Source organism: Venturia canescens, chromosome 8 (genome assembly GCF_019457755.1).
Source record: "Venturia canescens isolate UGA chromosome 8, ASM1945775v1, whole genome shotgun sequence".
In the NCBI taxonomy this organism is placed as follows: Eukaryota; Metazoa; Arthropoda; class Insecta; order Hymenoptera; family Ichneumonidae; genus Venturia; species Venturia canescens.
Window position 1 is genome coordinate 22,380,843 of NC_057428.1, and position 26,535 is coordinate 22,407,377.

The 26,535-nt window shown below is 42.1% G+C and overlaps 4 protein-coding genes across 12 annotated transcripts; 2 read left to right on the forward strand and 2 right to left on the reverse strand.

Moving 5' to 3' along the window:
• Positions 1-643: 643 nt before the first annotated feature.
• LOC122414879 (solute carrier family 41 member 1-like) lies at positions 644-10,893 on the forward strand. 6 transcript variants are annotated; one of them, XM_043426524.1, is made up of 5 exons: positions 644-1,342; positions 6,965-7,337; positions 7,487-7,666; positions 8,488-9,148; positions 9,273-10,893. In XM_043426524.1, coding segments are annotated over exons 1-5 (1,557 nt in total). In that variant the 5' UTR covers positions 644-1,340; the 3' UTR covers positions 9,614-10,893. The 6 variants fall into 6 exon arrangements, with proteins under 6 accessions (XP_043282459.1, XP_043282461.1, XP_043282460.1 ...); XM_043426526.1 differs by having other exon boundaries at positions 645-1,342; positions 6,986-7,337; XM_043426525.1 differs by lacking the exon at positions 644-1,342 and adding an exon at positions 5,371-5,667 and having other exon boundaries at positions 6,986-7,337.
• A 249-nt stretch (positions 10,894-11,142) lies between these two features.
• On the reverse strand, positions 11,143-17,636 carry LOC122414865 (RNA exonuclease 1 homolog). 3 transcript variants are annotated; one of them, XM_043426478.1, is made up of 10 exons: positions 17,231-17,620; positions 16,918-16,956; positions 14,425-16,427; positions 13,924-14,326; positions 13,651-13,817; positions 13,082-13,546; positions 12,666-12,963; positions 12,393-12,555; positions 12,044-12,303; positions 11,143-11,935 (listed from the first exon to the last, which is right to left on the reverse strand). In XM_043426478.1, the coding sequence occupies exons 1-10, from the start codon at positions 17,328-17,330 to the stop codon at positions 11,850-11,852; spliced, it is 3,984 nt and encodes a 1,327-aa protein (XP_043282413.1). In that variant the 5' UTR covers positions 17,331-17,620; the 3' UTR covers positions 11,143-11,849. The 3 variants fall into 3 exon arrangements, with proteins under 3 accessions (XP_043282413.1, XP_043282414.1, XP_043282415.1); XM_043426479.1 differs by lacking the exon at positions 16,918-16,956 and having other exon boundaries at positions 17,231-17,619; XM_043426480.1 differs by lacking the exons at positions 11,143-11,935; positions 12,044-12,303 and having other exon boundaries at positions 12,418-12,555; positions 12,666-12,883; positions 17,231-17,636.
• Positions 17,637-17,671: 35 nt separating this feature from the next.
• LOC122414885 (cytochrome P450 6k1-like) lies at positions 17,672-20,524 on the forward strand. Of its 2 annotated transcripts, none has more exons than XM_043426541.1 (5): positions 17,672-18,867; positions 18,954-19,184; positions 19,288-19,565; positions 19,654-19,812; positions 19,912-20,053. In XM_043426541.1, the coding sequence occupies exons 1-4, from the start codon at positions 18,210-18,212 to the stop codon at positions 19,792-19,794; spliced, it is 1,308 nt and encodes a 435-aa protein (XP_043282476.1). In that variant the 5' UTR covers positions 17,672-18,209; the 3' UTR covers positions 19,795-19,812; positions 19,912-20,053. The 2 variants fall into 2 exon arrangements, with proteins under 2 accessions (XP_043282476.1, XP_043282475.1); XM_043426540.1 differs by having other exon boundaries at positions 17,757-18,867; positions 19,629-19,812; positions 19,912-20,524.
• Positions 20,089-25,166, reverse strand: LOC122414875 (FYVE, RhoGEF and PH domain-containing protein 4-like). Its single transcript, XM_043426513.1, has 8 exons — positions 25,036-25,166; positions 24,096-24,943; positions 23,232-23,687; positions 22,196-23,034; positions 21,897-22,102; positions 21,432-21,797; positions 20,893-21,338; positions 20,089-20,802 (listed from the first exon to the last, which is right to left on the reverse strand). Exons 3-8 carry the CDS (start codon positions 23,684-23,686, stop codon positions 20,661-20,663), a joined length of 2,454 nt encoding a protein of 817 aa, XP_043282448.1. The 5' UTR covers position 23,687; positions 24,096-24,943; positions 25,036-25,166; the 3' UTR covers positions 20,089-20,660.
• Between the last annotated feature and the right edge of the window lie 1,369 nt (positions 25,167-26,535).

The window sequence follows — 26,535 nt, forward strand, 5'->3', positions numbered from 1 at the left end:
TGTTGAAAATCTCATCCGCGTTAAGTTTGAGCCTTATGGCTCAATCGGGAGGATCATCATCGTATTCACAAGAAAACGCCGAGTTTTGCTCAATAAGTCCGAAATCATCCGAACGTCCCAATGACGGGGTGGGGGGTAAGTAACCCGCTTGTACGATCCGTTTGTCGTGTCGGAGTTATATGTATTTCAAATTGATACGAATTATAAAAATTCTTCTCGAGAAGGCTAACATAATGCGCTTCTTATTCGTCTGACTCGTTGCAATAGAAATATTTTCTTTTCTACTTAATCTTTGTTCCCCGCGAATAATACTTGGATGACACAGATTCGCGGGTCCTATAATAGCGGGGTTGTTCAAAAGAGCATATATAAAGCTCGGGAGCAGATGATAGGCGACGATACGCTCAACTCTCGAATATATATATATATATATGATCCAAGGTATACTTGTATGTATAAGAGCGTTCTCCTCTTGGTATAGTAATAATAATAATAATAACAATAATAATAATACGCGCTTCATTCATAATCTTCTAACGACGCACGTACACGGGGATACACGCGCACACAGGAGCTCGGTTGATGGATACGATTGTCGGTTCGCGAACTCACCAGCATCCAGCACTATGGGGTATCATCGTCAATCGGACTCGCGAGTGCGGACCCGCGCGCATCACGTATACTTTTCTCGGTTCGTGCGTTTCTTACTGTCGACAAGCCCAAATTTTCTAAATCTTTGTCGAAACGATCGAGAATACAATTAATTAAATATTTTCTACAGCCGGGAGTGTTGAGCTTTCTTGCATTTTTATTTCGTGGGCGAGGATTTGGAGCAGGCTCGTTTCTCATATCTTATACGCGCAACGATTGACAATCGGCACTCTCGTGCGGAAGCAGCACGTGTACCGTGGAATGGAATATACCAATCGTACTTGTGAATTTGTGGCTCCTGTTCGTCCTTTGGAAAGATCAGAAGACCACTATGCTCGACGATAAAGTTTTGGTGAAGGAAACGCGAGGTAACGAGAGTGCGAAACTATCCGCCGTGTTTGCTTCGTATCGGACGTTGGTGCGAACACCCTCTTTTGCCACCCTTCTACTTGATGTTTTTATCCCGAGGAATACCATAGGATAAAATCTTGTATTCACCTCCTCCTCGCATATATTTCGCCGCTTTCCCTCTCCTCTTTTGATTTTCAAATTTTCACCACCCACATTTTTCATATATGCGTGCGATACTGAGATCTTGTATTAATAAAAGTGTGACGTGTGTCCTCGATGAGTGATATGAAAGACCGCATGGACCGAGGAAATCGAGCTACGGCCGAGTGACGCTCGTTATGTGAGTATTTATTTCATTCATTTTGTTTGTCATATTCGCTGCGACAAAGTGCGCTTCGCGAGAATTACTCCAACAAACAAGAAAAGACAAAAAAATCGCCATATTATATTTATTGGCCAAAAAGGATTATTAGGGCATTTGTGTAAACGCGTTTGGTGCTCATTGGATCGTTCAATAAGCAGCCCCGCGCCGATAAATTCAAACTTTGGCTCGCGCGTCTTAATTATCTCGCGAACCGCGAACGTACGGGTCTCGTATAGTATATTATAATATACGAAAGCATGTATACTGATAGATCATCGAAATCAGCATGCGTATATATGCGTCGCATCGTCAATTTTCCCCCTTTTATCCATGATTGATCATGTCGATCGGACTCGTTTGGTGATTAAGCGGAGATAAAAGATCTTGTTTCATCGATTTCGCGGTCTTCATTTGCAGCAAAACCCAATTATTCATTCGTCGCATACGGGTTTTCATCTTGGCGCCTTTTCTTTCATTAGTTTCGCAGAGGAGGGAAAGGGAAAAGGGAAAGGGGGTTCCATGTATATTCACGCGCGTAATGGCGTAAATCGCTATTTCTTCGTGCTCTCAAAACTGTGCCTGCGCGTACGCGGGCGAGTCTATAAAAAAAACGAAGAAAAGAAAAAGTTTGCTAAGCGATATCTACTTCGTCAAATATAATGATTTCACAATTTCGTATATCCCGCAACAGGAACGTTCCAACGCGGTTACTCGTATTAACGAGATGATGGAAAGAATGAGAAAGATGAAAAATTTACATAGCAGCAGGCGTTATCGTCAGTCGCCGCTAGAATTTATCACGGGAAACAAGTACGCGTTTATATGCGGGCATAATTATTAATTTTAAGATCAACCGGTTAATTATGGATTTTTTAAGCGTGTCACGAGTCGATACGAACGACAAAATATGATGAACGCGCTCACCGGTGCATATACGAGCTGCTGCTGCTGCTGCGTGCAAATTTATTTTCATTCTTCTTTTTCTTTTTGTGGAGCATCGCATTTTAAAATACATTTCGATTGAAGTAACAACGGACGAGAAACAAATAAAAAAATGGAGAAATTCAATAAAATCGATCAAGCTCAACGGCTCGAGAGCAGGCTATTTCAAATGAATCCTCGAATCACCAGCTCCTCCCTGAGATCTCTACGGTCAGTTATTACATTTTGATGAAACATAATTCTTATTATTTCTTTATTCTTTTAATGCACATTACAAGTACTTTTCAAACTTTGGAGTATCGATTGAGGAATATTGTACTTTTGGCGAGATTCGTAAACCGCGACTCCGCCTATAGGAGAAAAAGATATTGAAAGACACGTGACGACGACGGCGGCGGCCAAGACGACGAGGATGAGGATTACGTCAAACGATGATGGATCGGTTCACAGGCGTTTCGCACTGTGCTCCTCCGTGCAAACGGCCCTGAACACAGTGGCAATGTCAATTAGATCAGTCCCATATACTCTCGTGTAGTTTAATACACGTATACATATGTATATTTATAGGATGAGGATGTACCGAGTCTCTCTAAGCCTAAACGATCCGGTGTGTTGCACCGTGCGTCGTTCGAGTCGTACCGCATAACGCGTGTACTATCGGGTTCACTCGCGGCATATTAGGCATTTAAGTAATCAGTTGTACGTATAACAGACTACGCGAGAACAGGCATCCTTCGCACAGGGTGTCCGAAGAATCATCGGAACTCGAGCAAATTAAAGCATTTGATAAAATATTTTATCGATACGCCGCGGACACGCGCGGTGTATCCAACGAGATCCGCTCTCGGATGAAAAGATTGATTGGAACGAACGCTGGTTATTATTAACGCGATAGGTTTTATAAGAATCTATAAGCTGATAAGAAGTTTGACGGTGCGGCGGCGTGGCACGATCGATATCGCAATCTATCGGGTCGCCAGTCGCCAAGAAAAATGATGAAAAATTTAAATGCACTCGTCGCGCCTTTCGATTAGACAATTTCATTTGCAAGTATAGAGGCATAAACGCGCGCTTCTCTCGAGATCGTGAATTCAATGTCAAAGTTAAGCGAACGCATCTCTCTCTCTCTCTCTCTCTCTCTCTCTCTCTCTCTCTCTATAGCAATTCCTCCCAACTCAAGCAGGGTCAAGTTCGCCAATTGCAACGTCGCTTCTCTCGCGCCTACTACCCTCCCTTCGTCATATCGAAACGTATCGCGCGCGGGCGTCTCAACGTTTTCCGGATTTTACGTTTTTAACGCGATTCCTCCTTCTCTCAATTAGAATTCCATCAAACTCCACGCGACTCGTCGCAAGTACCACCAATGAGGAGCGAAAGAAAGAAGAAGGATCACTACGATGCTTGTTGTATAAATGCCGCAGAAATTTCATTTCCGATCGTCATCGTGAAAAGTTTTATCAACGAGCGAGAATAATTTGTAGAAAAAAAAATAATAAACAATTCGCAATTGCGCGTAATGCGATAGAGACGTTGGGTCGTTTTGACGACGAGTAGTGACGTATAGCCCCTCGCTCATATACGTCACTCGTCGCCTGGGAAACACGACCACGTGCTCAGGCTAAAATCTTGGCAGTCAACCGGACGAGACTAAATCGTCGTGTTGTTACACCTCGTAAAAAAATACAGCCCATCGCGCCAACGTTATTTCTCATTCCTATATACTCACTCGTCGGACTCGAGTTTATAAGTCGCTTTCACTCCGGTCAGTTTATTTTTCTATTCCTCTTTAATTATTTATTGCTACTCTCGCATACGAAATTCACTAATTATCATCGCCTCTATTAATGAAAATTCCTCCAATCCTCACGAATGCGCGCGCGCCCGCGAGAAAGAGAGAGTAAAAAATATTTTTTACATTTGTCATTGATTATAAAACATTGGGATTATAAAACAAAAAAAAACAATGGTTACGTTCAAGCACTTGTTAAGTAACACGAACGCGTTGTAGGAGCAGAGCAAAATGCAAACGTTTTAACTGCGGGTAATCAGAAAAGTGGGCCTCCATAGATGTGACCTAGTCCAGAAGTTACCAGAATACAAATTGCTCCAGAGAGCCACTGTTCGCGTCGTCGTCGTCGTCGTCGTCGTCGTCGTCGTCGACGTCGTCATCGTCGTCGTCGTCGATGTCGACGTTGTCATCCTCATCATCGACGCTAAACTTAATATCATATACAACCGTTTATATACGTTTCTCCCTCTCGTTCGATATTGTACTATATGCTCTCGGTCTCAGGCAAGCACGTATACGCACGCACGGATATATATGTGTAAACGCATGGATGGCTACAGCAAAGGAGGCAAACTCGCATCCACGTAGTATATCATGGGCCTCGTTCGCTACGATTTTGACATTATGTATTTGATTGTTGTATATAACTCTCAATCGCGTACAAGGATTCAGCCTCATCTGGGTCACGCGATAAGTCAAACGGTCGATATATTTTAACGCGTCATAATAAATTTATAAAATCATATGAAAGATATTATAATGAAATAAATTAAAAAAAAATAAATAAAAAAGCGACAGGACTAATTCACCATCGTCGGGCGAATCCTCTTGGAGAAATAAGCGTCGAAAAAGTTTCGTTATATGCTAAGCTAAAAAAGAAAAATGAATTTTCCAAATTACCGAATCAATTAAAGTCGAATAAAACGAAGAGAGTGCCCTGCTCATTTTGGACCGTGCGTTGTCCCCTCGTGCAGAAGCGCTTGTTGGGAGTCTCCGAAGTCTCCGCGGACTCTTCGTCGAGCGCACCGAGAGCAGGAAGCTCCCCGTTCGTAGAGCGATCGATAAGCTCGCGCCTGCGAATTCTCGAGCTGCACAGTTCGTCGAGGGTGTCCGTGTGCGCCCAACACGGATATCGATATAATAACGCATTGACACACACGTTGAACGGTGGCGAATATCGTTCGCGAGGGTGGGGGATGATTTTTATATGGGCGACGGAGACGGGGACGGGGGTCTCGAGGCGCCATTTGAGAAAACTGATCCTGGTGGTCGTCGTCTTCAGTCGCGATGTAACCGTATAATGTAACGGCCTCGCGCACGTGGCCTCCGGTTCGCGATCCAACATCGATGCTGAACAATATTGTTCAACGATATCAAACGGCGGATCTCGCCCTGAATAATACCGAGATCCTCCGATTCCAAGATCCAATCGGTTGCGGTTACGGCGACGGCGGCGGCGGAATCTTACTATATTTTCAATAATTTTCTTATAGATTGCTCAGAGTGAAAGGTCCCTTTTGGTGAAACAAACAATATATATATATATATGGGATAGGAAAACGCCGGCGAGGTAAGAATCGTTGAGCTCGATTCGATTTAATATTCCTTATCGAATCTCGGCATTGACCCCATCATCGAGCAGCAACTCCGACAGGGAGGAATAATATATCCGGCACCCCGTGAAAGTTGAAGAGCGAATTCATTTTCTGAATCGTCGTTGATAAAAATACATATATTAAATATAGTACGAAAGCGCGGTGCAATCGATTGAGAGGACTAGTACTTATTGATCGCGATACGTTGCGAATATTTGTGCAATCTATCGCGTGCGCGGCACACACGTGCCGGACGGCGACATAACACGAAAATTCGATAATCACGGAGGGACGAGTCGGAGCGGCGAGGGCGCGGCGCGGTACCCGACCAACCCGCGACCTGCTTTCCCATTTTTCTTCTCTCTCAAAATATTGAAATTCTATCTTGATCTAACAAATTATAAGTATATATTTCGTCGAATGTTTTTTATTCGCATCGCGGGTGCGCGTGTTACAAGAGAACATCGCATCAACGATTCAAATTGTGCAAAGATTCGCATTTTCAAATAATATATTCCAAGGATTCAAGGGGCAGACAGGCGCGTGTCTACGAGACTCGCGGGAGAGTATTAATTAGCGAACGGTGCGGAGCAATTTCCTGTTTACGTAAAATCTGTAACACGGAGAAACGGAGAGACGACGGAAAATCTCGGCTTTTCTTCATTCCTTTAAGCGGGCGCGCGTCTTGTTGTGATTATTATTATTACGCAAGCATGATTTTCCAGCGTCGAGTCGTAATTTGTAAATAACGGTGGGGAGCGACGAAACGAGAGCGACGACTGTGAGACGTTATCGCGCTCGGATCGGTAATAATATAATACATATACGCGTCGCGCGGTAAACGATCGAAGTAATAAAAAAATGACGTTCGCGCGAAGACGAATCATTTGCATAAATTGATCTCGACGGGTACGAAGCCGATTAGTTCGGCATGTTCGTGAGATGTTGGAGGCTCGGATGAAGGAAAATCGGTCGGGGTCGGGGTCGGGAAGGATTTCGGATAATGATTCACCGCTCGGTAGTCTCGGACTCGTCGTAAACAAACAACATTCAACGTTCAGCGTGAAATTTAAAGAGTACGTTTACCGCAAAACAACAATACAAAGAGGGAAAGAAGCTTGCGCGTGTGTATTATATAGGCAACGTGGCACGAGAATAATATTCGATCAGCGCCGCGCACCCTCTTCTCGAGCGAACGAATAACGTCGTCGGGGGAGGGGGAGGGGCAGGAGAACGCTGCCTCAAGAATGGAAATGAAAAAAAATGATGCAGGTGTTGCGTGTGTGTTGACAGTGGGCCATGTAAGGAAGTTTTGGTGCACAGCGGCAACCGGAACTCGTACAGGATGACCCCGATCGGCGGACGTTCGCGTACCGTGTCGGAGACGGGACTGGCCTCAACTCCTTTGACCTCGACTCTCTCGAGTACGGACGATTGCCTCGAAGTTACGATCCTGGACGAGGCCGCCGCCGCCCCCGGGGATGCTGGACGTTTGCCGGATGTCGTTGCGGGAAGCGGTTTCAGCGGATGCGACGGTGGCGAGCGAGTCGAGTCTTATTTGGCAATAACGATTCAGGTCTTTATACCGTTTCTCGTTGCCGGTTTGGGAATGGTCGGTGCCGGTCTCGTTCTCGACGAGGTTCAAGTGAGTACGCCCTCTGCGCTTTTTCGCGGTGTCGCTGCCAAAATCATCCTTTCGACGTAACCGTTCTTGTCGTTGCGTCGTTGTTGTTTTTTTTTCTTTTTTTTTTTTTTTTTTTTTTTTTTTCATTTTTCTCCATATTTTCCACGCAGCATTGGGTAGTTTTTGAAAAAGTAAACGAACTCATGATACTCGTACCTGCGCTGTTGGGGCTGAAGGGTAATTTGGAGATGACCCTGGCCTCCAGATTGTCGACGCAAGCGAATCTCGGACACATGGACGCTCCCAAACAGCAATGGTCCATGATCGTTGGAAACTTGGTTCTCATACAGGTAAGCAACTCGTTGTTCTTTATTCGAATATCGAACGATCCAACAAGACGAAAAACATGCATCAATTTCCGAACAATCTTCTCGCTTCTATCGTCTAAAAAAAAAAAGTTATCTCGTTCGGACCAACTGCGTCATACATCGTTTCCGCGAGTAACCTTCGCCGGAAGGTGTTTCTATCCCCCTCCCCGTTGACTCGACTACTTGTTGAATTTCCTTATCGCTCGGCGTCTCGCGTACGATTTTCGATTTTCTTATCGTTCGCTGCGCGAAAAAAAAAATGAATCTTTTTTCATCAAACATGCGCGCGGAGAAGCTTTTTCGGTTATTATATACTTTTTTTTTGCCTCTTTCGTTGCCGCAGCGCGGGAATACCCGCGGTTATGCTCTCCGACAGGACAAATAATATTCGGCGCGGCGGCTATTATATTCGTCTATTCGTGTAAGGTCGTCGCGTTTGTGTGCGCTTCGATGAAATCGAGTGACGCAACGATTACGAGATAAAAGGTCGTGGTTGTCTAATTTTAATTGAGACGTTTATACTTGATCTTGTACGGGCGTATGTGTATTGTTGAAAGAAGAGAGAAGAAGCTTAGCGATTGTCGCGCGTGAACGGTGCCGCACACGAGTCTCGAGCCTGTCTAACCACTTATGCGGGGAAGGGGACAGCCTACTACTTCCGCTATACCCTTTCTCGCATTTTTTGATTCTGAACGCGGAGCTCCGGCAACGGGTCGTTTTCCATTTTCCATTCTCCATTTCGTCTTAGGATCGCCGCCCAACGAATGCATGTTTGTTGATGAAAAATAATGGTTTGTTGACAGTGCCAGGCGATAGTAGTTGGATTTCTAGGCTCGGTGGTAGCCATAGTGATGGGAGCATTCAGGAACGGTACGGTGTCCCTGGACCACTCGTATCTCTTGTGCGCGAGTAGTCTGGTAACGGCCTCGTTAGCTTCGTTCGTTTTGGGCCTAATAACAGCGGGTGTTATCGTATTTTCGCGTCATTGTAACATAAATCCGGACAACGTGGCGACCCCGATCGCGGCGAGTCTCGGTGATATAACGTCGCTCGCCCTCTTGTCCTGGATCTCAACGATCCTGTACGAATCGATAGACAAACAAGACTGGTTGGCTCCTCTCATTATCGCCGTTTACATCCTCGTAACCCCTCTCTGGGTATGGATCGCCAAAAAAAACAAATACACCAACGACGTACTCTATTCAGGCTGGACACCCGTTATGGTAGCGATGCTCATAAGCAGCTGCGGCGGTTTGATACTCGAATTTATGGTATCCCGGTTTGAAAATCTCACCGTATTTCAACCCGTCATCAACGGGGTTGGTGGTAATCTCGTCGCTGTACAAGCCAGCCGAATTTCTACCGCTCTTCACAAACAGGCCGAACTCGGGACTCTTCTCATACCACCGGGGCACACGCATCCGGTCATCTTCATCACTCCGATCGCCAATTTCTTTGGCAAAGGTCAGTCTTCACCTTTCTTTCTTTTTTTTTTTATTTCTCGCGAGCGTTGAGAACAACAAAAGCGCCTCTCCAAACTTTCAACTCCCGTCTTTCTTTCTCTTTCTTTTTGTTTCTTTTTTTACAGGCTTACACGCGAGGACTACGCGCGTCCTCATGGCGATGGTTATACCCGGCCACATAATATTTATATACATGATTAAATACATGAAAGACGGAGATACCGCGTTGACGCCGCTCTTCGTTTTCGTTTATCTATGCGCGGCGATGCTCCAAGTCGCGGCGTTACTCTACATCGCCTACATCATGATACACTGGATGTGGAAGCGCAAAATTGATCCTGACAATTCCGCCATTCCATATTTGACCGCGATGGGTGATCTTCTTGGTATAAGTTTGTTGGCTATAGCTTTTCAATTTTTATATCTCGTCGGTGATCAGGATTACGATGATCCTGTTAATCCCTAGGCCGATAAACCCTCCCGCCGCCTGCCTGCCTGCTCTTCCATCATTGCGCCGCACTTTGCATCCTCCTCCTTGAAACCGCCTCCTTTATTTCTTGTCACAAATGCCACGAATGCCACGAATGCCACGAATGCCACGAATATAACGAACCTTGATAAAACATCACCGGCAGAATAATTATTACCGACTACTTTTCTTTCGTTTCGTATCCAAGGAATAAAAAAATTTGTTCCTTTCGACCGGACGAGAGAACGTTCAATTCGGCTGCGCCAATAATGTACAGAAAATATATTTTTTCGACGAGAGATTGTTATTATATATCGAAACGTGTGTATGTACTATATTGTATTTATACGCGCGACGACGCGCCCACGAATATGAAGGATCGTCGAGGAGGACTCATATTTGGCCTATCGACGAAGAAAGATAAGAAAAGTACCGCGCGGAATAAAGGAAATTATGACAAGCCCTGTTAAATTCATATTCCTTTTGGCCTTGTAAACCGTTTGACCGGATGACAAAATGTACATTTCGATGGTCGATCAAGACGTAAGAAGCTTCATTCGTGTATATAGTGAGAGAACAAAAAAAAATATATATATAAATAAATAACGAGGCTGCTTTGTTACCGATATTCCCTCGATACGCGCGCGAAATACGTTGAAAGAAAAAATTACGCTTACACTTACGAGAAAAAGGGCATTTGAAAAATCACGAATATGGTCAGCAGCAGCTTCTGCTACCTTGAACGATGAACAACTGGCAATTTTTTCGCGAAGGCAACGAGTTCCCTATAGCACGTAATTTATTTTAAAAATTAGTCAGAGAAAGCTTCGTGTCTCCTCCCCCCATCCCATCCTATCCTGTAATTCAACGAGAAAATGCATAATCTCACGTTTGACAGGAAAAAGGAGAATGAGAATATTTTCTACGTTTATCAGATAGATGAAGAACAATATTTTTCAAATTTTAGATAGGCAAAAAAATGTTATCAGCGCCGAGCCGTGTACCGGGAACGATAACGAAATGAAGAATATGTTATCCTTTCCTCAGACAAGAATCCTTAAAACTTTATTCGACGTCGAATTGGTCATGAGCCAAGAAAGATATAAGTGAGAGACGCGCACCAACGGTCGGCCACAAAAATCATATAGTCACAAAACTCTATTTTTTCTTATAAAATCTACATAGAGAATGCGAATGATTTAGCGTTCGCCCGAATTGTATATATGTAACGTCGACGAAAGAATAAATACACGCTTTAATCGCGTCAAGAGCGAGTACATCGAGTCGATCAATTTTTATAATCGAGCGTACAATAATATGGTAATCAGGTGGAATATTATGACGCAAAGAAGGAAGAAAATTGTACAGAAATATTTGCTTTATGACTTTTATATAAAAATCCTCGAATCCTTATGAAGAAGAAAAGAGCCTGTATTCTTCTCTTTTCTTTTTTTTTCTTTTGTTTCAATCGAGTGGGGGATTTTCCCATTTTTAATATTGAGCACGTTATGAATGATGGAAAAATCTTGGGGGTTATAACGTTGTGTATTTGATGATTCAAAGTATAAACAGTTAACCAAGTACAAAAATACTAATCAAAGTATGGAGGTAGGAATAACGATGAATCTGTCATTTTTTTTCTCCTGTGCAAAATTCTTACTCCATTCTAGCCCCTCAACCCACAGTGATCATATAGAATAATTTTATATATTTTTCCTTTTCAATGCTCCTTCGTGAAATGAAAAACGAATTGAAAAATATATAAATAAATAAGACAAAAACGAAAAAGCAAAATGAATTGAGTATACTTTACACATTTATACAAAAAAAAAAAAAAAAACTATAGTACATAGAGTTGTAGAGTATACAGAGAAAATTCTTGTGAATCACAAAGATGAAACATGTTTCGTGCGAGCCAAGAAAGAAATATAAAAGGATGCCTTGTCTCATAAGTCGTTGGAATATTTGTTGCTAATTTTTATTAGAATTTCTTATGAGCAAGAAGAGACGATGAGAGAGAGAGAGAGAGAGAGAGAAAAATAACTCGACTATGATGGATGAAAAGAAAATAAAAATGTTTTAGAATTTGGCTCACGTTCGGTTCGTGGTTCATTCGTTCGTTCGTTCGTTCGTTTGTTCGCTCGCTCGCTCGCTTGCTCGCTCGCTCGTAGATTCCTTACTTAACTTTGAAATTGTCTTTTTTATACGTAATATAATACGTATATCGTATATCTTATTCGAGTTTCGCCTCTTCCTTGACCTTCCAGTGTATGAGATCCATGCAGGCAATCGCATCTTCCGCACTGTCGTGGCCACCGACTAGAAACAACGAAGAAACGAATAAACGAATAAAAGGGTAAAAGGATTTCCAATTTGTTGCATAATCGTGAGTTGGGAGGAGGATGATGAGAAATAAAATCTACTCACCCTCGTTCTGTATAATTTTTCGAAGATACTCGGAGCACAAATTCTTGAGGGCCCGCTTATGGGGGGGTCCGTTTTTGTGGGGAAACATAATACTTGTGTCAACGACCGTGTCGTGTATAAGTTTCAACGCCTTGAAATCACTCTCCAAACTGTGACCGATCAATATCGTATTTTCGGAAAACATGGTCAATAAGGTCGCCTGAACGTCGAGAAGCGATGTTTTAACGCCCTTCATAGTTTCCTCAGTTATGCCTGAAAATCTGTACACAGCGAAACGTCAATAAAACAATTTTAATCCGATTGAAATAACAAAGAAATATTTTTATCGCTAAACAATACTGCTTCAAACCTTGTATTGTAGTCGAGTATTGGATTCTCAGGCATAACGAGAGTCTCGTAAATGATATTGCATTTGTCATTTATGACGGTAACTCTGGTCAGCTCGAGTCCCTGAGTCGTGTACGACATTTCACAGTCAAGAGCGTAAACACCTTGTGACTCGGCTGGCGAATCTTCCAACATGGATGTGCGAGAATTTTTTTAAAACAATCAATTACTAAACAAAACGAAAAAATGAAAAAAGCTTTGAACGGTACTTGTTTTTTTTTTTTTTCCCCCTCACCTTTGGGCAAAGTTTTAACGTAACCCCGAAGATTTTCATAATCAACGTGATCCCAAACGTGATACTTTCCATCGGCGCAGCCCGAAGCAAATCCATATTGCTGGCAGCACGTATATTTTGATTCGCCTCTCGTCGTGAATTTTCGTCCCCAATGATAAATACAATTTTCTTGTACCACCGGAAATCCGTGCTTGTCGACGACGAAAGGTTTGCAGCATCTTGAGCAGTAACGCTCATTAGGCACTTTCGAAAGAATCGACTGATTCCTCGTGTTGGCGACATAAATTTTAGCGCGTCCCTTCATCACAAATAACAATAAAAACAATAAATTGAAAAAAAAAAAAAAAAAGAAAAAGAAAAACCCCAGCGGAATGACGAGTCGCAAAGAAGAAATAACGAGCAAGAGGCACACGTACTTTTGATCCATCGGGATGAGGTCTTGGATATCCGTTGTCCTTCAATTGTTGATCAGTGGCGATCCACTTTCTAAGCCTTTCATAGAGAGCAGCTCCTCGATAATCCTTAACGGATTTTTTAGTTTTTTCAACGCTCCACGAACCTTTCGACTTGCCTGCGAGAACAGCGTTGTGAGAAACGATACCGCTGGCCGATGGTAATGAATCTTCACCGTTTGTTCCTTGTTCGGCCTCTTTCCGTAATCTGTGAGTCGCGAGCATACATGAATTCTTGTAAACGGAGAGAGCTTTGCAACGATCATGACAGGCCAATTCTTCTCGTAGCGCTCGCTCAGCCGCGTCTTCTCCTTTCGTGTATATTTGGACGCATATAACGTGCATCATGTTGACGTAGTACTGCCGAACGTTTATCGGAAACTTTTGCGTCGCGGCTTGTAGCGGCTCGGGTGCCACCAGCTGGGGTACCTGATTTTACATATTACATATATCAAATTACGAGGATTCTTCTCAGAGAACACTATCTTTTCTCTATTATTATATATTTATTCTTGAGCAAAAATTGTACTCACCACTTGTGGTATGTGAGCGACGCGCGACCCTTTCGCCGTTTGTGCAGCGGTCCTCGCTTGCAATGCCGCTAACGCCCTTTCTTCCATTGCCGCCTTTGACTCGGTTACTTGTTTCTTTTTCAAAGCCAGCGCCATTGCATACGGAACGTGAGCGATTCGGATTTTTCCTGTATAATACAAATTCATCGTTATTCCCATGTGAACACTTGTTCGACGGCGGCATACCTCCCCCCCCCCCCCCCCCCCCCCCCGAGCTCTTATTTGTATTCGTACCGTTTCCATTGATCTGAGCGTTTATACAAGCGGAAGCCTGAGACATTGCGTTGACGGAATGAATTCTCGATTCTTGAGCCGTTACGGGAATCCCTTTCTTCTCCATTTGCTTGCTCGACGATGACGCCTCCTCCTCCTCCTCCTCCTCCTCCTTGACGACCTTTCCCTCGGCATTTTTTTTCTCTACCGCTTCTCTTGCGTTACGCCAACGCTCGTACATTTTTTGTTGAGGAAGCGGAGCTTTGGGAATCGGATGTTTCTGTCGGTGCGAATGTACGGCCGTTTCCGCTGCCGAAGGGTGAGCCACGCGTTTTCTTCCCACCTCCTCGTTGCTATCTTCCGGCTGACTTTTTTTTCTCTCTCTCGCTGTAACTCCTTTGGGACGATCGGAAGGCTCGTACTCCTGCGTATGCGCATTTTTTTATTGTTACCAAAATCAAATAAAGTCAAAGAGTTTTTTCCAAGACTAGCCACAGTGGATGCTGAAATTTTTTTTATTACCTGAAAGATCTTCAAACATTCTTCCTCGACGTCGTGGTCAGAGTCCGAGGTCTGCATCAATGATTCTTCGTTGAATGAATGATGATTTTCCAATGGGCTATCGGAACGATCGTCCGGCTCAACGTTGCTCGTTTCACTGCTCGATTCTTTACGACGACGATGACTCCTCGACTTTTTATCATCAGTTTTGTCAGATTTGTGAGAAGAGCCAGAACGCGAAATACCGCGTTTTTTTTCATCGCTCTTGTGACTTTGATGTTTATTCGAATTTTTTGATTTTGAAAGAGAGGAAGCGGTGGAACTTGACGACGGGTGTTTGTTGTTGTCGCGTCTCGATTTTTCGCGAGTTTTACCGTCATCGCTCCTCGAGCCAGATAACTTGTCGTCTTTGCTCAAACAGCTCGAGGTAGTAGCGTCTTTTTTACTGCTATGAGAACTCATCCTCTTCACATCGTTATTCCGATTATCCTTACTTCTATCTTTATCTTTATCTTTGTTCGGAGTTGAGGAACGTTTTTTCTCTCTTTTGCTAGAACTATTGTGCCTATTTTTGTCTCTACTCTCATTTTTATCGTGACCGCTCTTATTTTCATGATGACCCTTTCTCTTGCTCCGATCTTCCTTTCTCCGAGTTTCTCTTTCCTCTCTCTTACTACCGCCATCGCTTTTACTACTTGATTCCAAGCGTTCTTTTTTCTTGTTACGCTCTTCACCGACGCTAGAGGCTCGTCGCCCCTTGTCGTCTTTGCTACTGCTGCGCCTTGAATTGTTTGTATCTTTGTATCTTTTTTCATGGCTTTGAGTCTTGTGGCAGCTTTTTCGTAATTTCTTCTGTTCGCTTTCGTTAATTCCAACTTGGGCACTTTCATCTTTCGCTACGACATTAGGGATGTCTCTTGGAATTGTTTCGACATTTGGGGCACCTCTTTGTACTTTTTTGGCCATCGGCGGTTCAACCGTGATTGTTCCTTCAGTTTCCTCTTCCTCTTGCCCTTCCACCGCCCCTGTCGGAGCTGGAGCCGTCGCCGTCGCCTCCTCCTCCTCCTCCTCCTCCTCCTCCTCTTCCTCCTCGTCCTCTGAGAATTTGGGTTCGATGTAGCAAAGATCTTCGGAATTTTCGTTTTCCATTGACGCGTGAACATCGTCGATCAGAGTCGTTCCCGGTGACGAAGTCAGTATTTCATCGATAATGTTGAACTCCGGCTCGAAATCCTCGAGCACCGAATCTTCCAATTGTTGATGAACGTTTTTCAGTGGTGTCTTTATTTTCTTCGGTACATATTCCTCCCGTCTCTTCTTCGATTTCGGATAATAAGCATCTTTTACTTTGCCCGAATAATCGTTCGAATTACCATCGTCGTACGAATTTGACGACGAATTGTCGGACCTAAGAGTCGGCACATAAGTTTTCGATGAGGTTTCCGCGACTGCCGTCGCCGCTACCGTCGCGGCGGCCGGTTCCTGCGATGGATTCACAATCGCGGTTGGCTTGTAAGTCATCTCAAAACTGCTCGACTCTTGAAGCATTTTGAGCCACGGTTTCGTTAAAACGTCCGACGACGATTTTCTCTTAGGAGCTACACGATTTTCTCTCGTTGGCATATAAACCGGCACCGGAATATGGCGTTTCTTTAATTCGGATATCGGTGTAGGATTGTAAACGCAGACCGATGGTTTCGTCACGCAACCCGGTACGCCCGTGTGTTTGCCAGACGCATGGGCGATCGATGTTTTCTGAGCTCCAACGATGCAACCGGTCGCCGAGTTAGACGATATAGAGGGCTTCAATTTCTCCACCACTTGAGCAACTATTTTATCCGTCATCGCTCTGGTGTCCTCGACTTCTTGGCCCTCCAGTAATTTTTTCACAGCTTCATTAACCAACAAATGAATTTCCGCTTTGTCCTTTGCTCCGGACCCCACCGCGGAGCTCTCCGTTTTTTCAATTGTTTCAACCGCCTCGGACCGGCACGCCGATGTCGTTCCCATACTCGTAGAATCATCTGCGCCATAACATTTACGCGCATCAAATATTTTCCCATTATGATTTCCAAACAAATACCAACAATATTCTTATGCAAATCCCCCGATAACCCTGTTATCGGATGTTATTATCCTCGTTACCCTTGTCGATTCTAGCTACTTCCGTATCATTCCAAAAGCAGTACACCTTAAAAATCTTGGACAAATTTTTCTCACGACTGGAACTAATCTGGCCAAAACCCGTGTTAACAGATTAATTTTGAACAATCGAAACGATCCAATGTTTTGCGCAGTTATTAACCGCAAATATATTTTCCATGGCAATGAAATAAATCAATTTGTCTCCCATTTTGAGCGCTTTCAGGCAAAACATTTGATCATACATTCGAAAATCTATCGATGGAAAGTTTATTTTGGTCAAAAAAAAGACATGCGCCGCTCCATCATTTTATCGTTCTGTTTTTTAAAACATAATATAATTGCGAATCACAGTTCGGCATAATGTACTACCTTTGACGGATTGTGAGACTTTGGAACGGAATGTGATATCTGAAATTAATTTTTAAATCAATTGCGCGTCGATGATGATCGCTCGCGTAAAAAGAAATTGGGAGAAAAAAAAATTGAGGTTGTTAGAGGAACGAAATAATAAAAATTAAGGAACCTTGCAGAGCGTATTTTTTATGAAGTGATTTTACGTTTTCTTTTGTTGAGATAAGCGCAACGCTCAATATTTTGACAGATAAAATCGAGGTGTACGGTTATATTTATTTTTATATTCCTTTCTCCTTAACCAAAGATCTTAGGCTGCAGCATGAATTACCTCGGCGGAAGTGTTTGAAATGACAATAGGGCCTGTCGCAGGAGCCGTTTTCGTAAAAAGGGCAAATAATAGCTTTGAAATAACCGGTAGACGGAAGCATAACTAGCAACTCATCCTTTTCTCGTATTCCTCGGTGCACTTCATTGTTTCAACAGAACGAAGCGTCAATAGTTGAGAGCGACATTTCCACGGCTTTAGCGACTGATCGGAAATCAACAATCGTGCGCTTCGATTCTCATCTCTTTTCTTCTCTTTGCGCACGATTCAAACTTTTTCTCAGACTATTTATATACATATACATGTATTATAATTAATCTCTTCTTGCTTGGTGAGCTTCGTTTCTTTATATCTTCAGTAAATATCGAAGCAATCGCGAAAAAAAAATATACATCCGCGACTTTGAGGTTACGATTGTCATTAACGACGGTGGCGCTGTTACTCATACGATACTCTGGCCACTGAAAAAGTGAAAAAAAAGCAGCTACAACCACCGTTACAACTCAATTGCGCTTATGTCAGTCATAGCCACAGATAGCGCTGCGGATCGATCCGACAAATATGGCGCGAAATTTTGAATCGAAAGCAAGGATGAGAAGTTGTTCGTTAATTTATTACAACTATGGTGAATTATTTTTTTCGTTATCATGTATTATTTTGTAAGCGTGGAATAAGAAATGGAGGGGCGTATAATTGCATTAATCGAACCGTAAAGAGACGAATTGATGCATATAACGAGCACGATTCGTGATTCACGCGCATAATATCTTTCGAGTAAGGATCGCTAAGCGGCTAATTGGAAAAAAAGATAACGGATTGGAAAAAAAAAAAAAAAAAAAAACTCAAAGTATTATCTCGGATTGAAAAGAACGATTGAAGGTTGGGGAAAGCGATATATACTAGAGTCTAAATATTAAAATGGAACGTGTACGTACGTGAAATAAAAAATAATCGCAGTGCTATATAATTGAGGTGCCACAATATGGAAGCTAAATCGTTCGTATCGTGCGTGGCGGCAATAACTGTCGCATTAATAATAACGAGTATATATTATATTTACGCTAAATACAAATTGTCATATTGGAAAAGAAGAGGCATTAAATCACCACCGAGCCATATTATCTTCGGAAATATGAGAGAATCGATTTTATTGAAAAAAACTCCGGGACAAGTGTTGCGAGATATTTATTACAGCGTTGATGCGGACGAGCCGTTGGTCGGATGTTACCTATTCCACAAACCCTTGCTCATCGTTCGTAGCCTATCGCTCATTAAACAATTTATGATTAAAGATTTTGAGACATTTCCGAATCGTGGCTTCGGCGGTAAAAGCGAAGCTGATCCTCTGGGCTACGTAAGTTTGCTAGGGATAAGAAAACCTCGTTGGAAATATTTACGTGGCAAACTCACGCCCTGCTTGACGGGACAAAAATTACGTAACATGCTGCCTCTCATTATCGAATGTTGTCACAAACTTGTCGATCATATCGAAACGCACGAATTCGCGGAGGAGGCGAATTCTCAATATTTTGAGCTCAAGAGCACCGCTGGTAAATATTGCACCGACGTATTTGCCTCCACCGCTTTTGGCGTTACCACCAATTCTTTCGATGAGAACGAAAACGAATTTTGGCAGGCTGGTATGTAACCAACCCCTCCCTCCTTTCGATTACACGACGAATCGTTCGTTTGCCTCCCTCTCGTCTTTATCTTTGTTTGTATTCAGGTCAAAGGGTGCTGGCAGGCTTGAAACGTGGCATTATACTAATCATTCATTTCTACCTTCCGGAATTGATCCCGATTACGTCGCTAGTTTCGAAACGACCAGCCCAATTTTTCAGCCATGTATTTTGGGATTCTTATAAAACGCGCGAGCGCGTTGGTAACAAAAGAGGCGACCTCGTGGATTTTCTAATGGAATTGAAGAACGGCGTTGTTGAGAAAAATCCTCACTTCGGTAAAATCAAATCTTGATTTTCATTATTATTTCTTCTTTTTTATCTGTGCAATCGCGCGTTCAAGTTTCAATTGGCATGATATTAAAAAAAAAAAAAAAATAGTATTCGATGGTGACAACCTGGTAGCTCAGGCGGTATCATTTTACGTTGCTGGATTTGAGGCAACCTCGACAACGATAGCTTTCGCTCTGTATGATTTGTCGAAAAATCCTATTTACGAGGCCCAAGCTTACGAGGAAGTAATTCGAATCGCTGCCCACCAAGAATTTACGATGGAAATGTTAAACGATATGACATTTCTGGATAAATGTATAAACGAGAGTCTACGCTTGCACCCGCCTCTCCCAATGGAGGATCGAATTTCCGTACGAGACTACCGAGTAAGAAAAAAATTTATTAGTTTTTTCTTACGCGAAAAGAGTAAAGTTCGTTGATTCCATCAGATTCCGGGCACGGACATTATAATAGAAAAGGGCACGACTATTTACGTTGCGACTTGTGGCACGAATACGGATCCGCGATTTTTCAAAAATCCGGAAATTTTCGATCCGACAAGGACAGACGCGAACGATCTTGGATTTTCGGCGGCGCATTTGTCCTTCGGCATAGGCCCGAGATCCTGCATAGGTAGGTGAATTTTTACGCCAACATATTTTTCAAATCAAATGTTTTCGTTACGCTATTATTGCGAATTAAAATTTTTCTCAATTGTTTAATTTTTTGCAGGGCAACGATTCGGTCTTGTTATAACGAAAATAGCAATTGCAATGATTCTGCGAAAGTACACATTGATTTCAAAAACATCGGGTGATTGTGAATTAAACGCAGGCTCAGTTTTTACAACCGCCGTTGATGGGATACCGTTGGGTTTGAAAAAAAGGAATTAAATCATTTCAATGCCGATTAATTTGCGTGCAAAACACTCGCGAAAAACGTATTTCCTCTGTATTTTCATTTATTGCTTGCACGAGGATCGATATTTAGTCGACAAAATTTTACTGGCTCGCGCTCGTTAACCGAGTAATTACTGTTGCTACCACGTATATAAATATCAAAGGGAGCCCCTGCCTTTTTAAAGCGTCGATTTAAATAAAAATTCTCCCAAAAACACGTAAATTTCAACTTTAACATTTCTGTGCAAATTTCATGGATACGTTTGTTGATCCATTTTTTTCACACAACTAATATATATATATATACATTTTTTGTTTGTCCGGAATATACTATGATAACACAATATTACAAAACAACAAGCGCTTCGGTTGCGTTAGTCAATTGACTCGATTATCCTACAACGTTTTCATCGTCGAATAACATAATATAACGGCGCTTAATTTTATATGTATCAATAGTGCCTACTTACTGCTACGATTATGTTTCTTCTTTTAATTCCTTTTTTGTTTTTCGTTTTTGCACAACATAAAAAAAAAATGTCGTTTTTCTGTTGCGTTAAACTCTCGTTGAGTTCAAATGAGCTATGAATTTTGTTGTGCGTTATTTTCCTCTTGGCTCTCCTCGCATCTATCCTGCTCTTTTTGCTCATCGACCGTTTGAATTTTTTTCGTTTCGAGATGAGGTAACTCTGCTTTCGTTGCAAGTTCAAGCGTATGCATCCATCTGTAAACATATAATATTTTAATTCTGCGATTTGGAAAATTTCAATTTTTTCCATTATAAATGTAGAATCATATATGATTTCACACTAACGTATCAGTTTCTTCTTGAGAATGAGCCTGGAGGTAATAAAATTTTCTCGAGTGATGAATTTTAAAAGTTCCTTTGCGATCCCGTGGATTAAGGGGATCGTCGTCCGGTAAGTTAGTAGCCTCGGTAAGCGTAAAACCTGGCATAGGCGTTGCCGTCAGCGCCAGTCGATCGTTAACCGATTTGAATGTGTAAAGAACAAAGTCGGAATGAAGAGCGAACCATCTTCTCGTCCATGGCTTACTGGCTTGAGTTTTAAGATATAAATAACCGGACAATACACAAGGATCATTAGCAGAGACTCGTAGCAATGTTGGAACAGGGCCGGAGGGAGAAGTTGGCGATTTCGTTAACGGCTGAGTCAACGCGGCGTGACATAACCTGCACACTCTCATGTTTTTATTGTCCTCAAAGAGTAACTTTTGATTGGAACATTTACTACAAACGACCTGTAAATGATTGATTGCGCATTAAACGTAGATAATACTCAATTAATTTTGACTTGTTCGTCTTTGGTGTGAAACGAGACAATATATACTTACTATTCCGCAAGCTCGACAATTATGCTTTCTCTTCATAACGGAAAATATTGCCTCGCACACCATACACCTCGTGACATCGTCCGTTTTCACCAGAGCAGTTTCATTATTGCCAGTCTTGAGACTTGCCTTTCTCCTCATTATCTCCTGCATCGTTTGGAATAAAGCATCGAGCCAAGCCGCTTTTTCGGCACTCGACTCGGTATACAATTCAACGCTTTTATTCGCGTCTCTCACGTAAAACGTATTCGCGGTTTCGAGATTATCACCCTCGGCGACCTCGATATTTTCAATGAAAAATTTGGCTCGTAACCGATACAACGGTCCCGGTATCAGTCTTATGGAACACAGCAGTAACATATCGCTAAACTGGGGGGCGGCGGGGAGAAAGAAAAATACAACAATATTATTTTATGATTCGGGCGTAATTACACTACTTTGAATTTCGATAAAACTTTTTATGCATACCAGAAACAAGTATCTTTCTCGATGATCACCGCTCCGCGCTGATATCTTGACTATTCTCCCTTCTTTAATCAACTCCCGAGTCGCGCTAACCAGATCGGTAGCGTCGTAAATACTTTCTTGTATCTCTAGTAATTTTTTGAACTTGTCAATTTTTTTCATCGCCTCGTTCGTATGATTAGCCGCCGTTGATACGAGCTCCAGAGCTTCTGTAATATACAAATATATATATATATATATATATGTATATTTGCATGAGAAGCTTTATCCGTTTGAAAATTTTTAAGAATCCAACGACTCACTTCTCGTGTTCTCGTAATCAGGATTATCGTTGTCAAGGTATCGAAGATAATCCTTGAGTAAAAGTTCGTATCTGGGCAATCGTTGGATGGGACTGAGCATGTGATGTGACAAAGACAATTTAGCGCATTCCTCAAGTTTTTGTATGTCATTTATGATGTTTGCGAATCTTGTTACTTTGTGTTGCAAAGTGTTGATGAGATTCATAGCGTAATCGAAATTTTTCACATACTCGGTATACATTTTGAGGAAAGGAGCAAAATTTTTCATTATATCACCGATTCTTGGATTTTCGTGCCAATTCTGCATTCGTTCCTCGAGTTGGGGAAGCAAAAAATCATTGTGAAATTTATATATGGATTTGATATTGGAGAACATGTGTTGAACAGTCTCGGGTGGAAACATCGGATGCGCGCGGTTCTCTTGGTCAACGCGGAATTGAAACACCTGATCTATCAGGTGTAAAATTGATACGTATTTCTTTTCGGTCACAAGCAATTCTTCGGCTACACGTTGTGCACGCTTTTGGCGACTTATAGCAGATGTTCTTTCGTGGGGAGCACTCGTCATTCCTTCCACTAACTCGCGCATCGTCGTCGTCGTCGTCGGTGATGTCATCGTCGTCATCGTCGTCGTCGTTGTCGTTGTCGTCGTCGTCGTCGTCGTCGTCGTCGTCGTCGTCGTCGGCGCCGTCGTCTCCTCATCATCTTTCTGATCGAGGGTCGAGACTGAATCCGTCTCCGAAGAACGTGTCTCTTCGGACTCATCTTCGCTCTCGGATTCGCTTACCGCATACGAATCCAATGTATACCGATTTGAGGTTCTCTTCGTCGTTGCGTATCTACAAAATGATCAACGATTTTTTTCATAAAACGTATATATTGTTTTTGGACTTTCAAGATACATTTCAACAATAATTACAGCATTCCTTCCACATTTTGGAAAATTATTATCAATAAAATTTGTCGACACTTAATTCTATATCTGTTCCAAGCTTCGAAAGATTCCAAGCTATTTCAAAGTCCTGTTTTGACATACCTGCTACTCCTGTATTCCAAAACACTGTGCGACATTTGTACAATCGAGGTTGTTGCGCTTTCTCCAAAAGTAGAGCCGCTACACGGATCAGATCCAGAGGCGGACATGACAAAAGCTTGAAATCTAGGGAAGCCGCCAAAGCTAGCAATTCTATGGAAGGAATGACCGCCGTATGTTTGTTGTTCTTCGGAGCTGACGACCGAATCAGAATCCTGAGAAATACCATCTTCGTTGGCAATGCTTTTCCTTTCGGTAGAGCAAAAATTTTTGGAATCTGGAGTCTTAGTTGAATCCTCGTTTTCTGCGGTTGCCTCGAGATCCGCGTAAAACGTCGACGTTGCAGTATTTTTGGAACTAAACATTTTGAAGGGGTCCCCTCTGTTGAAACCTTCGAAAGGCTCCGGTAAGAGACGTGCCATCCAGGATGGAACGTCTCTCAACTGACCGCGCTGCATCCTTATAATATAAACATAAAATATTTAAGGGTTATTATAAAATATCATTGCTACGGAAGGATATTTCGAAAATGACCATGCGTTATCGTTATTCCCGTCGTGTGTGGTGTGACAAATGCTTTTGCTATGTCACATCTATTGATGAGACAAACACGATTGTTGCGATAACGATAGCGAGCGAAACGTAAATGAAAGATCGAAATGATAGAGAATAAGAATTCGGAATGACCGCGTGGGCGTTGCTGTCCGTTCTAACGACGCGTCAAAACAAAACAAAAAAAATGAAATTGATATAGCGCCCCGAAATAAGCAAAATAGCGAGGATGGCGAGAGTACGAGAATATATTAATTAAGAGAGAGAAGAAGAATGAAACAAAACAAATCGTGCGCTCGTAATAAATACAATTACCCTTTCCGGCGAAGCCTGTCGAGTTGTATTCGATGATCTGCAACGACGTTCGCACTATTATTTCAGCTGGCATAATTGTTACGTTGACTCTCGTTTCGTCGTCTCTCTCTGTGAGCAGCAGCAGTGAAACGGAGAATGAGAAGATCTTGGAGAAAAAAAAAAAAAGTTGTGGCACTTGTTTCTTCTTTGCGTATTATCGCAGCTGTATAAGGCCATTCAAGTCGACGACGACGCGATGATCAAAATTAAGCATTGGTTTTTTATTGTTGTTTCTGTATACACGGTATATACACGCGTACGATTTCGTGGCTCTCTTTTTTCGAGAACTGACAGATGATCGCGCGCGATGACGAAAAAAAAAACTCGAGTTTTGCTAATAAGCACGAGGCGACATCAGACGTGCATAATATATATATATATATACGTAAGCGTTTCACCCGCGTGTGCACCGGTATACGAGAGAAGGTACGAAAGAATATGATATATATTAATTATAATGTACGAAAATGACAAAATATACTAAAAATAAGCATCGATTTTATATTTGTATTTATCGTAAGGTAGTGTATATACGCGAAACGGAAAACGTTTGAAGGCTTTCGCGATGCGACAATAGTGTCTTTTGTGTGCACATATATATATATATGTATACACGAATAAGTTGTTTTTCGGGGCAGAGCAAAATATAATCTTTATTTTAATGTATAATGTTGGGATACCGTGAAAAACGTATTTTTATTCAACGACCGCTGTGCGGAAGCACATGTAGTACCACATACGTCGCAGCAGTATATACGCGCACACGCGACGAGTTAATTTTCTTCTTTTGCCCTCGGAGTATGCCACAACTGCAGAAAAAAACGAAATCATTGGTACCGACTATATAAACATGGAAAATTTTTTTGCCGTCATCGATCTACAAAAACGTATATATACGCACCAAGGACTTTGCGAAAACCTTTGCGTTACGAAATTCTTACGCTCTCTTGATATTAGCGCTTTATCACCACTGCGACAACAATTAACAACGAGACGTCAATTATTGAGGTCTTTGCGTATTATTCAACAACGGAACTTGATAATATCACACACCGCGCGTTCATGTACGGTTGGTACGGTCCTGAACAACTCATATTTATATATTTATAGTCAGTTCGCCGCCTGCTTTACCCCGTGGAAATATATGGAATTTTCTAAAAATTTCACATCTGTAAAATTAGCTTTGATATATCCCACTATTATCCAAGATCCAATCCAAATAACGCACTATATAATTGGTATATTAAAAATATTATATATTACACCGGCCTCCATACAAATTCCATATCTATAAATGGGTTCAGGCGTTTTAGAATAAAAACAAAAGTAATGCGATAAAATTATTTTTTCTATCACAGCAGCATACGTAAAAATTGAGAGTTGGGATATGTGTAATATATATGAAACGCGGGAAAATCAGAATATCAACTTGAGGTACGATATATGTAAAAAAAATTATACCGGCGCTATCATTATTTGAACGGATATATTCGCTATCGTCGCTATATACATAGCACAAGCGAGGAATGCGAGGAATGATAAAAAATGCAGACTGTCGAAAATGAGAACCCTCGTATGCGAGCAGCGTCGGGAAATCAAACGTGCGTATGGGGGTAAAAAATCTAACCAATGTCATATGCGTATATATATATATATATATATAAAACCCAACGAAAAGCGGCGCAGGGGGGGGGGGGGGTGAAGATTGTCTTAAAATGGCGGGAAAATCGCTATAGGACTGAAGAAGAACCTAGCCTAACGTCAGGGTCTACTTCCGGACAGTAAGCAGAGATGTCGTCACGGTCGTTTTTGTCGGTAAAAAGATTTAGCGGGTGATAGGCGACAGGGATTCTCAACTTTGTTGATAGTTGAATATAGGACGTACAAGAATGCGTGCTTTTTGAGAATCCCTGTTGCCTCTGTCAGCTGCTATATCTTTTTATTTTTTTTTTTTTTTTTTTTTTTCATTTTATTAAGCATAAAGAGAAGGCTTTTGAGAATTATCTCATCACAGATCAAGTTTTTTATAACAATAACTGATTGTATCACAGTTTGTCAAAGCTATTTCGTAATAACCATTAAACTAGATATAGATGTCTGTCGGTACTCTTGATGAATTTAACGACCGGCGCCACTGTTCCTTTCTGAGTAGAGTATAACAACAGCGATTCTATACAATACGGCGAGAACTCTTTGAATTTTTAAATCTTAGTTATCTTTTAACTAAATCTTTTTACCGACAAAAACGACCGTGGCGTCATATCTAAACTAGACCCTGACGTTTCCGCTATTTTAGAACGAACAACAATCTCCACCCCTTATTCCCCCGCCATTTCTCAGTGTAGTATTATTAGCGAGCTTAGCGACGCATAGCAGCAGGTAAGTGGCGCCGCACTGGTGG